Here is a 15333-nt window from a genome sequence, read left to right as displayed (position 1 = left end):
GACAGTTAGCCCTGTGCTACACTCTGTTTTCTCTAATATAAACCACCAAGACAGGGATAGGAGAATGGTATATGTATACCATACCTTTTTTTCCACTTACAAATGCATACAAACACTAGATAACAAGTTTACACTAACATATATTATGTTAGCAATAGAACCAGGCATCAAAAAACAATAAAAAAGTACAATACACACACAGTGCACTCGTTACTTACCTTAAAATATTTATAGTCTTAATCTAGGGTGAGACAAGTAGTATTTATTGTAAGAAATCAAGTGTGGTATGTATGGTGTCAGCCAGGCTACCATACCAGGCCACCCCACCCACACATACTATTCTATGATATTTAAGCATCCCAGAGCGATAAAATGTATATACAGTTCACTCATTACTTACCTTAAAATATTTGTAGTCTTAATGTAGGGTCAGGAGTAAGTAAATGAGATAAAACGAATAAATGAGAGAGAGAAAGAATGAGTACATGAGAGAGGACAGGCGCAGAGTTATGTAAACAAACCAGGCGAACGTAAGTTTTGTAAACAAGCGAAGTGTACGTCTGGTTTGTGTACAAGTTACATTGTGTACAGGTTGTCTCTACATTGATACGGTAGAATAAATAAAGAAGAACACTCCCATTCTCATGTAACATCATTTTGAGAAGAAATGATGCTCTGAGTGAAGGCAATGGAAGTAAGTCACTCTGACTTTTTTGGGTTATCTTAGGTTCTCTACACATATGTTGTTATGTAATTATGTTATGTATCGTGTTTATTATATAATTTTGAAAAATAATATCACGGATGGATTAATGAAAATGTGTATATTAACGTAATATACAACATTTAATGATACACCGAGCTCAGATAGCGTAAACAAACTGAACAGGTTGTGGACGATCACTCGGATAGGCGAAATAGACGGTATTAATATGTGTCCAGTTTTAGTTCATTCATGTACATTTGTAAGAGTTTGTGAAACTTTTACCTTATAATATTTTTATTATTATTATAATAATTAAATCACGAAACAAATACTCTTACACTGTGTACAAGTTAGTACAGAATTATAGCTATAAAGTGAAGGCATACGAAAGGAATATTTTTCTACAGTTATCCCTAGTAACAGGTGGACGGGCTAGAAAGAAAACGTAATTCTTCCGACACTTCTACAAACCGTTTGGTAAACATCTCGTGATATATTTGTATAAATTTTTATACTGTGGGTGCATGTATCATGTTTGTGTGTTACATAATGTGTTTCTTATATAATTTTGAAAAAAATATCATAGATAGATTATGGATATGTCTATATTAACGAATACGCGACATTAATGCGCCTCCAAGAGATTATTATTATTACTATTATTATTACTTATTATTATTATTATTATTATTATTATTATTATTATTATTGCATCAAGAGTAGAGAGACTCTTAGTGATTTTAATGTGTACCTACATGCCAGCACAGTGTGTAAGTTTATTTAGGTACAGGTGTACACAAGTTTAATTATCAAGTACAATACATATAAAATATAAAATAACTTTAAAACACATGAAATTTTGGAAAGTTTCCAGACATAATAAGGAGATGTGCTCAGGGAGAATGTAAACAAACTCGGTGGGCCGCTGTGACCGTATTAGAAAGACAGGTGGGGGAGCCGTATAGCGAGTTTTGGTCATAATTTGAAATGTCCGTATTAGCGGAACGCCGTAAAGCAAAACGCCGTAAACCGGGGCCCTCCTGTACATGTATCCTCTTCATACCTCCGCCGAACTGCTCTGTGTTATGCCAAATATTATTCATTCTGGAGTATTTAACAGGTTTTATGTTATTTATATTGTTTATTATGTCATATTAGATCAATTGTGATAGGCAAATAAGCTGTAGTGTTGATATTAGCGTAATAATAAAGCATATTCTCCTGCTTCATGAGACTGAGCTCATGGCAACCGACAGTGGCTTCAAAGCCACCTTATCTTTAATGGATAATGTACTGTGTAGATGCTTTACATAATGAGAAGCATTTCTTTTATTTATTGGAACCATGGCTAGGGCTAAAAGTAAGCAGGTTAAAACAATAAATGGAGAAAAAGAAATTGGAATGACTCATGCAGCAAGTAGCACCACCAAACAGTACCAGCAGGTTGGTGTGGTGACCCTGGAAATTTGAAATTATGCTAGCCAAAATTAGTGCCGAATAACTGAAGGAACCGAATAACTGATTGCCGAATTTGTGATGGTGGACCTGTACAGTGGAACCTCAACTTACGAGTGCCTAAACATACGAGTTTTTCGAGATACGAGCCATTGCTTGGTCGATTCTTTGCTCTTAGTTTATTTAGTTATTTATTTATTTATGTCTTTGCAAATAGTACAATGAGATTATGTATTTACAATAATGGGTTGCAATGCAGAGAGCCTCTATTATGCCTAGGCATTATGGGCCGACTTAACATTATTGGCTTACTGACTACATAACGCTAAGAATTATATCATAGTTGTACAGTAGAATATTAATTATATCATAGTTGTATAGTAGATTATTAATTATAAGTGAATCTAACTTATATAAGACAAAAGATATATTCATATATTCAAAAATGCTTTTTGTGAAAACAGTGATTCAATTATATTCCTGTAGACAATGGATAAAAGGTTCAAAAGTAATTGTTGAAATTATGATATGGGAATACATATTGAGTATGTGAATACTGAGTATTTAGCATTTAGTCTAGGGTGATTAAGTGGCTTTTGAGAAGTCTTAAATTGAAAATCAGACCGGGTTACTTTAGTATCTTCTGGCAATGAATTCCATATTTGGGGGCCCTTTATGTGCATGGAGTTTTTACACAGTGTGATATGGACATGAGGTACATCAAAAAGAGATCTGTGTTATGGTCATGTGTCCTGTTAAGGTTGGTGAGCCAAAATCCAAGTTACAAGCAAGCTTCCCTCTCAACCCACAACCTACACCTCGCTTGTGTTTATCTACATTTTCATGCTTTAATTCCATGGACATCATCCTCTTTTTCTTCTCAGCACTGTCCTTTGCACTTCACTTTCTTAGGACCCATGGTTAGAAAAAAGGAATTTGGCAAAATAACTACATAATGCAAGCAAAGCATGAGAGAAATGCTTCTACTGCTCAGCGAATGTTTTGGCATTAGGTGTGCCAACTAGTGGTGGCCTTCTGATGCTCCTCATTATTATTAGTAGTAGAATTATTATAATTATTATTACTATTCTTATTATTATTATTATTAATTTAGGGAACTGGAGCATAGATCCAGTTCCCTAGATCAAGAGCCCTTGATGCTGATAATAACAATAATAATAATAATAATAATGAGCGAGGTTGGTAGACAGCAACCACCCACGGAGGTACTACCGTCCTGCCAAGTGAGTGTAAAACGAAAGCCTGTAATTGTTTTACATGATGGTAGGATTGCTGGTGTCTTTTGTCTGTCTCATAAATATGCAAGATTACAGGCATGTCTTGCTACTTCTACTTACACTTAGGTCACACTACACATACATGTACACGTTTATTTATACACACTCATCTGAGTTTTCTTTGATTTTATCTTAATAGTTCTTGGTCTTATTACTTTTCCTTTTATATCCATGGGGAAGTGGAATAAGAATCTTTCCTCCGTAAGCCATGCGTGTTGTGAAAGTCAACTAAAATGCCGGGAACAATGGGCTAGTAACCCCTTTTCCTGTAAAGATTACTAAAAAGAATAAGAAGAAGAAAATTGTCAAAGTGGGAAGTCTGAATGTGCGTGGATGTTGTGCAAATGATAAGAAAGAGATGATTGTGGATGTTATGAATGAGAAGAAACTGGATGTCCTGGCTTTAAGTGAAACAAAGCTGAAGGGGGTGGGAGAGTTTCAATGGAGAGGAATAAATTGGATTAGGTCAGGGGTTTCAAATAGAGTTAGAGCTAAAGAAGGAGTAGCAATAATGTTGAAGGATAAGCTGTGGCAGGAAAAGAGGGACTACAAATGTATAAATTCAAGGATTATGTGGAGTAAAATAAAGATTGGATGTGAAAAGTGGGTTATAGAAAGCATGTATGCACTTGGAGAAGAGAGAAGTGTAGAGGAGAGAGAGAGATTCTGGGAAATGTTGAGTGAATGCATGGGGAGTTTTGAATCAAGTGTGAGAGTAATGGTGGTTGCAGATTTCAATGCTAAAGTGGGTAAAAATGTTATGGAGGGAGTAGTAGGTAAATATGGGGTGCCAGGGGCAAATGTAAATGGGGAGCCTTTAATTGAGCTATGTGTAGAAAGAGATTTGGTAATAAGTAATACATATTTTATGAAAAAGAGGATAGTAGTAGTAAGTTGGTAGACAGCAACCACCCAGGGAGGTACTACCGTCCTGCCAAGTGAGTGTAAAACGAAAGCCTGTAATTGTTTTACATGATGGTAGGATTTGCTGGTGTCTTTTGTCTGTCTCATAAATATGCAAGATTACAGGCATGTCTTGCTACTTCTACTTACACTTAGGTCACACTACACATACATGTACACGTTTATTTATACACACTCATCTGAGTTTTCTTTGATTTTATCTTAATAGTTCTTGGTCTTATTACTTTTCCTTTTATATCCATGGGGAAGTGGAATAAGAATCTTTCCTCCGTAAGCCATGCGTGTTGTAAAAGTCAACTAAAATGCCGGGAACAATGGGCTAGTAACCCCTTTTCCTGTAAAGATTACTAAAAAGAATAAGAAGAAGAAAATTGTCAAAGTGGGAAGTCTGAATGTGCGTGGATGTTGTGCAAATGATAAGAAAGAAATGATTGTGGATGTTATGAATGAGAAGAAACTGGATGTCCTGGCTTTAAGTGAAACAAAGCTGAAGGGGGTGGGAGAGTTTCAATGGAGAGGAATAAATGGGATTAGGTCAGGGGTTTCAAATAGAGTTAGAGCTAAAGAAGGAGTAGCAATAATGTTGAAGGATAAGCTATGGCAGGAAAAGAGGGACTACAAATGTATAAATTCAAGGATTATGTGGAGTAAAATAAAGATTGGATGTGAAAAGTGGGTTATAGTAAGCGTGTATGCACCTGGAGAAGAGAGAAGTGTAGAGGAGAGAGAGAGATTCTGGGAAATGTTGAGTGAATGCGTGGGGAGTTTTGAATCAAGTGTGAGAGTAATGGTGGTTGGGGATTTCAATGCTAAAGTGGGTAAAAATGTTATGGAGGGAGTAGTAGGTAAATTTGGGGTGCCAGGGGTAAATGTAAATGGGGAGCCTTTAATTGAGCTATGTGTAGAAAGAAATTTGGTAATAAGTAATACATATTTTATGAAAAAGAGGATAAATAAATATACAAGGTATGATGTAGCACGTAATGAAAGTAGTTTGTTAGATTATGTATTGGTGGATAAAACGTTGATGGGTAGGCTCCAGGATGTACATGTTTATAGAGGGGCAACTGATATATCGGATCATTATTTAGTTGTAGCTACCGTTAGAGTAAGAGGTAGATGGGAAAAGAGGAAGGTGGCAACAACAAGTAAGAGGGAGGTGAAAGTGTATAAACTAAGGGAGGAAGTTCGGGCGACATATAAGCGACTATTGGCAGAAAGGTGGGCTAGTGCAAAGATGAGTAGTGGCGGGGTTGAAGAGGGTTGGAATAGTTTTAAAAATGCAGTATTAGAATGTGTGGCAGAAGTTTGTGGTTATAGGAGGGTGGGGGCAGGAGGAAAGAGGAGTGATTGGTGGAATGATGAAGTAAAGGGTGTGATAAAAGAGAAAAAGGTTGCTTATGAGAGGTTTTTACAAAGCAGAAGTGTTATAAGAAGAGCAGAGTATACGGAGAGTAAAAGAAAGGTGAAGAGAGTGGTGAGAGAGTGCAAAAGGAGAGCAGATGAAAGAGTGGGAGAGGCACTGTCAAGAAATTTTAATGAAAATAAGAAAAGATTTTGGAGTTAAATAAGTTAAGAAAGCCTAGGGAAAGTATGGATTTGTCAGTTAAAAACAGAGTAGGGGAGTTAGTAGATGGGGAGAGGGAGGTATTAGGTAGATGGCGAGAATATTTTGAGGAACTTTTAAATGTTGAGGAAGAAAGGGAGGCGGTAATTTCATGCACTGGCCAGGGAGGTATACCATCTTTTAGGAGTGAAGAAGAGCAGAATGTAAGTGTGGGGGAGGTACGTGAGGCATTATGTAGAATGAAAGGGGGTAAAGCAGCTGGAACTGATGGGATCATGACAGAAATGTTAAAAGCAGGGGGGATATAGTGTTGGAGTGGTTGGTACTTTTGTTTAATAAATGTATGAAAGAGGGGAAGGTACCTAGGGATTGGCAGAGAGCATGTATAGTCCCTTTATATAAAGGGTAAGGGGACAAAAGAGATTGTAAAAATTATAGAGGAATAAGTTCACTGAGTATACCAGGAAAAGTATACGGTAGGGTTATAATTGAAAGAATTAGAGGTAAGACAGAATGTAGGATTGCGGATGAGCAGGGAGGCTTCAGAGTGGGTAGGGGATGTGTAGATCAAGTGTTTACATTGAAGCATATATGTGAACAGTATTTAGATAAAGGTAGGGAAGTTTTTATTGCATTTATGGATTTAGAAAAGGCATATGATAGAGTGGATAGAGGAGCAATGTGGCAGATGTTGCAAGTATATGGAATAGGTAGTAAGTTACTAAATGCTGTAAAGAGCTTTTATGAGGATAGTGAGGCTCAGGTTAGGGTATGTAGAAGAGAGGGAGAATACTTCCCAGTAAAAGTAGGTCTTAGACAGGGATGTGTAATGTCACCATGGTTGTTTAATATATTTATAGATGGGGTTGTAAAAGAAGTAAATGCTAGGGTGTTCGGGAGAGGGGTGGGATTAAATTATGGGGAATCAAATTCAAAATGGGAACTGACACAGTTACTTTTTGCTGATGATACTGTGCTTATGGGAGATTCTAAAGAAAAATTGCAAAGGTTAGTGGATGAGTTTGAAAATGTGTGTAAAGGTAGAAAGTTGAAAGTGAACATAGAAAAGAGTAAGGTGATGAGGGTATCAAATGATTTAGATAAAGAAAAATTGGATATCAAATTGGGGAGGAGGAGTATGGAAGAAGTGAATGTTTTCAGATACTTGGGAGTTGACGTGTCGGCGGATGGGTTTATGAAGGATGAGGTTAATAATAGAATTGATGAGGGAAAAAAGGTGAGTGGTGCGTTGAGGTATATGTGGAGTCAAAAAACGTTATCTATGGAGGCAAAGAAGGGAATGTATGAAAGTATAGTAGTACCAACACTCTTATATGGATGTGAAGCTTGGGTGGTAAATGCAGCTGCGAGGAGACGCTTGGAGGCAGTGGAGATGTCCTGTCTAAGGGCAGTGTGTGGTGTAAATATTATGCAGAAAATTCGGAGTGTGGAAATTAGGAGAAGGTGTGGAGTTAATAAAAGCATTAGTCAGAGGGCAGAAGAGGGGTTGTTGAGGTGGTTTGGTCATTTAGAGAGAATGGATCAAAGTAGAATGACATGGAAAGCATATAAATCTATAGGGGAAGGAAGGAGGGGTAGGGGTCGTCCTCGAAAGGGTTGGAAAGAGGGGGTAATGGAGGTTTTGTGGGTAAGGGGCTTGGACTTCCAGCAAGCGTGCATGAGCGTGTTAGATAGGAGTGAATGGAGACGAATGATACTTGGGACCTGACGATCTGTTGGAGTGTGAGCAGGGTAATATTTAGTGAAGGGATTCAGGGAAACCGGTTATTTTCATATAGTCGGACTTGAGTCCTGGAAATGGGAAGTACAATGCCTGCACTTTAAAGGAGAGGTTTGGGATAGTGGCAGTTTGGAGGGATATGTTGTGTATCTTTATACGTATATGCTTCTAAACTGTTGTATTCTGAGCACCTCTGCAAAAGCAGTGATAATGTGTGAGTGTGGTGAAAGTGTTGAATGATGATGAAAGTATTTTCTTTTCGGGGATTTTCTTTCTTTTTTGGGTCACTCTGCCTCGGTGGGAGACAGCCGACTTGTTGAAAAAAAAAAATAATAATAATTATAATAATAATACCCACAAATGTCAAGGCCAGTCATAGCTTGAACCAGTTCAAGAAGACTGCCAAAAAGTGTCTGATGAATGAAGCAACAGAAAGGGAGGGGAATGATTTTCTATTTTTTAGCTAAAATACGTGTAAATTTTACCTTATCCCTAGTAATGACCCTCGTATTGTAGATAGTCCTAATGACCCTCGGGTAGTAGATAGTCTTAATGACCCTCGTATTGTAGATAGTCTTAATGACCCTCGTGTAGTAGATAGTCTTTTTAGTATGATAATAAGATGTTATCTTCATTATAGAATAATAAGAAAATATTATAACCTTTATATTATAATAATAAGGTAAAAGGACCGCAATGGAAATAAGTCACTCTGTCTGACTTTTTTGGGTTATCCTAGGTTCTCTACACATATGCTGCTATGTATGATAATTCTGTGTAACTGTATTGTGTATACCTGAATAAATTTACTTACTTACTTACTTACTTAATAATAATAATGAGTAACTTCAGAAGGCCACCACTAGTTGGTGCAGCTAATGCCAAAACATCTGCTGAACAGTAGAAGTATTTCTCTTGTTGTTTACTTGCATTATGTAGTTATTGTGCCAAATTTCTTTTTTCCAACCATGGGTCTTAAGAAAGTAAGTGCAAAGGACAGTGCTGAGAAGAAAAAAAGGATGATGTCCATGGAATTAAAGCATGAAATCATAGATAAACACTCCGTTTTCAGAAGGGAAAGAATGGGAAGATATAGTCAGTGCAGAAGCTGAGGCACCGCCACCACTCGCCATATTATGGCCTATTTTATTCATTCTAGAGTATATATCATGTTTTTTATGTTATTTATATTGTTTATTATGTCATATTAGATCAATTATGATAGATAAATAAGCCATAGAGTTGATATTACCGTTATATTAAGTATTTTGTCCTGCCTCCTGAGAGCAGGAATTCCGCTGAAACGGATTAATGGCATTTCAGTTAATTTAACCCCCTCAAGGGAGGTTCCTTGATGCTGGTGAAGGGCTCTTGATCTAGGGAATTGGATCTGTGCTCCAGTTCCCTGAATTGAGCCCGAATACCTTCCATCCCCCCACATGCTTTGTATAATCCTGTAGGTTTAGCGCTACCCCATGATTATAATTATCAGTTAACTTAAATGAAGAAAATTAATTTGATATACGAGCAAATTGAGTTACGAGCTAGGTCATGGAATGGATTAAACTCATAAGTTGAAGTTCCACTGTATCAAATCACTTTTTAGTTGTAGCTACAGTGAGAGTAAAAGGTAGATGGGATACAAGGAAAATGGAAGCAGCAAGTAAGAGAGAGGTGAAGGTTTATAAACTAAAGGAGGGGGCAGTTAGGGTAAGATGTAAACAACTATGGGAGGATAGATTGGCTAGTGAGAGTACAGGCAATTGGGTGGAAAATGTATGGGGTAGGTTTAAGAATATCGTGTTAAGAGTGTTCAGCAGAAGTTTGTGGTTACAGGAAAGTGGGTGCATTAGGGAGGAAGAGCAACTGATGGAATAATGATGTAAAGAGTGTAGTAAGTGAGATTTTTTTTACAAAGTAGACATGATGCAAGGAGGGAGGGGTATATGGAGAGAAAAATCTGAGAGGTTAAGAGAGAGGCAAAACAGTGTAAAAACAGAGAAATGAGAGCCTGGGCAAGATGTTATCAACAAATTTTGTTGAAAATAAGAAAAAGTTTTGGAGTGAGATTAATAAGTTGAGAAACCCTAGGGAACGAATGGATTTGATAGTTAAAAATAGGAGAGGAGAGTTATTAATTGGAGAATTAGAGGTATCAGGAAGATGGAGGGAATATTTTGAAGAATTGTTAAATATTGATGAAGATAAGGAAGCTGTGATTGCAGAATAACATCTTGTAGGAGTGAGGAAGAGCCAGTTGTGAGTGTGGGGGAAGTTCGTGAGGCAGTGGGTAGAATGAAAGGGGTAAGGCAGCTGGGATTGATGTGATAAAGTTAGAAATGTTAACAGCAGGTGGGGATATAGTTTTGGAGTGGTTGGTGCTTTTAGTATTTAATAAATGTATGGAAGAGGGTAAGATACCTAGGGATTGGCAGAGAGCATGTGTAGTTCCTTTGTATAAAAGCAAAGGAGACAAAAGAAAGTGCAAAAATTATAAGGGAATAAGTCTGCTGACTATACCTGGTAAAGTTTATGGTAGAGTTATTAATGAAAGAATTAAGAGTAAGATGGAGAGTAGGATAGCAGATGAACAAGGAGGTTTTAGGAAAGGTAGGGGGTGTGTGGACCAGGTGTTTACAGTGAAACATATACATGAACAGTATATAGATTTAGGACGTTGCTTAAAAATCATCTCATATCTCAATACAGTGGACCCCCGGTTTACGATATTATTTCATTCCAGAAGTATGTTCAGGTGCCAGTACTGACCGAATTTGTTCCCATAAGGAATATTGTGAATTAGATTATTCCATTTCAGACCCCCAAACATACACATACAAACGCACTTACATAAATACACTTACATAATTGGTCGCATTGGGAGCTGATCGTAAACCGGGGGTCCACTGTACTAACCAAACGAACCAAAACAACTTCTAATCAGTTTGAAGTAACTCTCCCAAATATTATATTATATTCTATGACTAGTCTATTAAACATCTGCCAACCCATGAAATATTATTGTTTGGAGCATTGTTTTTATTATGTACAACTTCAAGATTATTATTCTTATGAACCTCCACCTGGACTACCTCACATTAGTATTAAAATGAAATAAAGATTTTAATACAAGTTAACCACTCTTATCTTGTCTACATTTAATTAGTTATTATGTACTAGACTCAGTCTGCCTGAACTGCCCGGGCTTGATAGTGACTTTCTTTGTATTTAGCAAACCAAAATTGTAATTATACATTGTAACCTTTACAAAGAAATACAGTGGACCCCCGCATAACGCTATTAATCCGTTCCTGAGAGCTCAGTGTTATGCGAAATTATCATTATGCGAATTAATTTTCCCCATAAGAAATAATGGAAATCAAATTAAGCCGTGCAAGACACCCAAAAGTATGAAAAAAAAAAATTTTACCACATGAAATATTAATTAATACACACAAACTTAAAAAAACATGCACAGTTACACGACACTTACCTTCATTGAAGATGTGGTGATGATTGATGGGATGGGAGGAGGGGAAACTGGATGGTTTTAGTGTTTAGAAGGGGAATCCCCTTCCATTAGGACTTGAGGTGTCAAGTCCTTTTCTGGGGTTGCTTCCCTTCTTCTTTTAATGCCACTAGGACCAGCTTCAGAGTCACTGGACTTCTGTCGCACAACATATCTGCCCATAGTGGCCTGTACTTCTCGTTCTTTTATGACTTTCCTAAAGTGTTTCACAACAGTGTCAGTGTAATAGTCACCAGCACGGCTTGCAATAGCTGTCTGAGGGAGATTTTCATCAATGAAGGTTCGCACTTCAAGCCACTTTGCACAGATTTGCTTAATCTTTGAAGTAGGCAACTTCTTCAATTTCTCTCTCCCCTCCTCCGAAGCAATTTCCTCAGGTGTGGCCTCTTGCTGTTGAAGTTGATCTAGCAGCTCATCAGTGGTTAGTTCTTCATTGTCCTTCTCCACCAACTCTTCCACATCCTCCCCACTAACCTCCAACCCCAAGGACTTTCCCAATGCCACAATGGATTCCTCAACTGGCATACTCCTCTCAGGGTTAGCCTGAAACCCTTCAAAATCCCTTTGGTCTACACATTCTGGCCACAGTTTCTTCCAAGCAGAGTTCAAGGTCCTCTTAGTCACTCCCTCCCAAGCCTTACCTATAAGGTTTACACAATTGAGGATATTAAAGTGCTCTCTCCAAAACTCTCTTAGAGTCAATTGAGTTTGAGGTCACTACAAAGCACCTTTCAAACAGAGCTTTTGTGTACAGTTTTTTGAAGTTTGCAATAACCTGCTGGTCCATGGGCTGCAGGAGAGGAGTGGTATTAGAAGGCAAAAAATTCACCTTAATGAAGCTCATGTCCCCACAAAGTCACTCTGCCAAGTCTGTAGGATGACCAGGGGCATTGTCTAACACCAGGAGGCACTTAAGGTCTAATTTCTTTTCAGTTAGGTAATTTTTCACAGTGGGGGCAAATGCTTGGTGTAACCAGCCATAGAAAAAGTCCCTAATGACCCATGCCTTATTGTTTGCCCTCCACAGCACACACAAATTAGCCTTGAGGATATTCTTTTGCCTGAATGCTCTGGGAGTTTCAGAGTGATACACTAATAAAGGCTTCACTTTGCAATCACCACTAGCATTGGCACACATGAGAGTGCCTTTTCCTCCTGAGTAATGTAGGTCCTGCTTGGCATTTTCTTCCAAAACAGGCCTGTTTTTGTCACAATTAAACACTTGTTCAGGTTTCAGTCCTTCACTGTCTATGTACTCCTTGAATTCATGCATATATTTTTCAGCTGCTTTTTGGTCCGAACTGGCAGCCTCACCATGCCTTATCACACTATGTATGCCACTACGCCTCTTAAATCTCTCAAACCAACCTTTGCTGGCCTTAAATTCACTCGCATCACCACTAGTTGCAGGCATTTTTCTAATTAAATCCTTGTGCAACTTCCTAGCCTTTTCACTTATGATCGCTTGAGAGGTGCTATCGCCTGCTATCTGTTTTTCGTTTATCCACACCAATAACACTCTCTCAACATCTTCTATCACTTGCGATCTCTGTTTCGAAAGCACAGTTAAACCTTTGGCAAGAACAGCTTCCTTGATTGCCGTTCTCTTGGACACAATAGAAGCGATGGTTGATTGGGGTTTACTATACAACCTGGCCAGCTCGGAGACACGCACTCCACTTTCATACTTAGCAATGATCTCTTTCTTCATCTCCATAGTAATTCTCACCCTTATTCCTGTAGGGTTGGCACTAGAAGCTTTCTTGGGGCCCATGGTCACTTATTTTTCAGGTGAAATCACTATAAAAAGGCTGTAATAATACGAAATGTTCCGATTGTATGCTTGAATGTTACCGCGGAGGCTGGCTTGTAAACAATGCCACTGGCAGAACAAGTGAGGCTTGCTCAGGCCGCATGGACGTGTCTCGGACGAATCGCGTTGAGCGAATTTTTTAGCACTATGCGAGGCAAAATTTTAGCGATAAAATGTATCGCTATGCGGATTTAACACTATGCAATGCCAACGTTATGCGGGGGTCCACTGTAAAACCTTTATCTCTGTTTTAAAAAGCACCAGCCCCATCCTACCAAGGTAGGGCGACCTAAATAGAAAAAATGAAAGTTTTTCTTTTTAAATTTAGTTATTTATACAGGAGAAGAGATTACTAGCTCCTTGCTCCCAGCATTTTAGTTGCCTCTTATGACATGTATGGTTACAGAGTAAGAAATCTTTTCCACTTCCCCATGGAAAGAGCATACATGTATATGAATGCATTTATTATTACAGACTGAATTGTAACAACTATCTTTTCTTCATTCAGGTGAAAGATGACATGTTAAAACAACCACAGGAGGACAAAATGGTAGAATTTGTATGGCATCACTTCCTGAGGCTCTTGGGCCAGAGTGGACTGCGAAGTTCACGTCCTGTGCTGAAGCCTAAAGTTGAGGTTGTTAATGAGGAGGAATCGGAAAACAATGTGACTGTTGAAGAGTTCCCAGATAAAATTAACAGGTAAGGTTTCTTAATAATAACTGAAATGAAACTTGTTACCTTGATAAATGTTATTTTAATATGTATATACAGTGGACCCCTGAGTTTCGTGATTAATCCGTTCCAGAGACTCTGCCGAAAGCCGGAATTCACGAATGTCGAAACCATTTTCCCCATAAGAAATAATGTAAATTCAATTAATCCGTTCCAGACACCCATAAGTATTAACAAAAATTATATTTTATAGATTAAATACAGATTTACATACAGGAAAGAATGAGAAATCAAGTAAAAAGTAATAATAATGTCACACTTACCTTTATTGAAGACTCTTGTTGGTGTATGGAAGACGGGAGGAGGGGAGAGGATGGAGAAGTCACTGGACCCCTGTCATACAAAAAAACTCTCCAGAGAGCTCTTGCAGCTCTACCCTCTACCACCATCACAATCACTACCACCCTCTACCACCATCACTACCACCCTCTACCACCATCACTACCACCCTCTACCACCATCATTACCACCCTCTACCACCATCATTACCACCCTCTACCACCATCACTACTACCCTCTACCACCATCACTACCACCCTCTACCACCATCACTACCACCTTCTACCACGATTACAACCGCTGCCACCCTCTACCACCACCACTTTCATATTTTTCTTCAAATTTTTCTTTAATTCTATCGTGTGTCTCACCTTTACCAAAGGGCTGGCATTAGAAGCTTTTTTTGGGCCCATGGTGGCTTATTTAGCAGTTGCAAGCACAAAAAAGAATGGATTATTACGAAATGCATTATATGAATGTGTGGGGTGATGGTCACTCACCCACAAACAATACCACACTGACTCCTGAATGTTGTGTGGGAGCCTTTGTGTACGCCCAGCCGCTCCCGGCTGCACGGACACGTTCCATACAATGGACAAATTGTGAGGAAATTCACGAACCACGAGGCTTTATTTTGATGAAAAAAGTTGCCAAAAGTCAAAATTTACGAAGTGCGAGGCTCAGGAAACTCTGGGATACTCTGTATTTTAAAGTCATTAAGCAGTTATCACTAAATTCATAATTACCAAAAAGCATTTTGGATAGCAAATCTTTATTTTAGAGCTAATGTTGCTGATCATCATACTGTGACTCTTTAACCCTTTGAGGGTCGAGAGCCTCGATCCTGAACTCCCACTCAGGGTCAAAAAATATTTAAAAAAAAAATTATTTCAGAAACACTTCCACCATCATTTACATGTAATCACTGTCTTTGCTAAGGTGCCCAGATATGAGAGTTTAGATGTCACTCCAAACAATCAATATCTCAAACCCCTCCTTTAAAGTGCAGGCATTGTACTTCCCACTTCCAGGACTCAAATCTGGCTAACCAGTTTCCCTGAATCTCTTCACAAAATAATACCCTGCTTACATTCCAACAGCTCATCAGGTCCCAAAAACCATTTGTCTCCATTCACTCTTATCTAATACCCTCAGTTTCTTACGAATACTGTACGAAATTTTCCAAAATATATGTGTATTTATAAATGGTTTATATTTAAATATTTCACAAAATATCTGATCGAGAACCAAAACCTAGTCATTGTGGTAGTCTACAAGCTTCCGGA

General features: G+C 38.2%; 1 protein-coding gene across 1 annotated transcript in view; it reads left to right on the top strand.

The window, feature by feature from the left end:
• LOC128701426 (location of vulva defective 1-like) overlaps positions 1-15333 on the top strand; it is a 384351-nt gene that overhangs the window by 361598 nt on the left and 7420 nt on the right. Inside the window, exon 41 of the mRNA XM_070100373.1 lies at positions 13542-13735. Coding sequence (XP_069956474.1) covers positions 13542-13735 — 194 coding nt within the window. The remainder of the gene's footprint in view (positions 1-13541; positions 13736-15333) is intronic.

The sequence above is a fragment of the Cherax quadricarinatus genome, chromosome 72 (assembly GCF_038502225.1).
Source record: "Cherax quadricarinatus isolate ZL_2023a chromosome 72, ASM3850222v1, whole genome shotgun sequence".
Taxonomy (NCBI): domain Eukaryota; kingdom Metazoa; phylum Arthropoda; class Malacostraca; order Decapoda; family Parastacidae; genus Cherax; species Cherax quadricarinatus.
The sequence above is the reverse complement of the archived record's forward strand: the minus strand, read 5'-3'. Positions and strand labels throughout refer to the sequence as shown.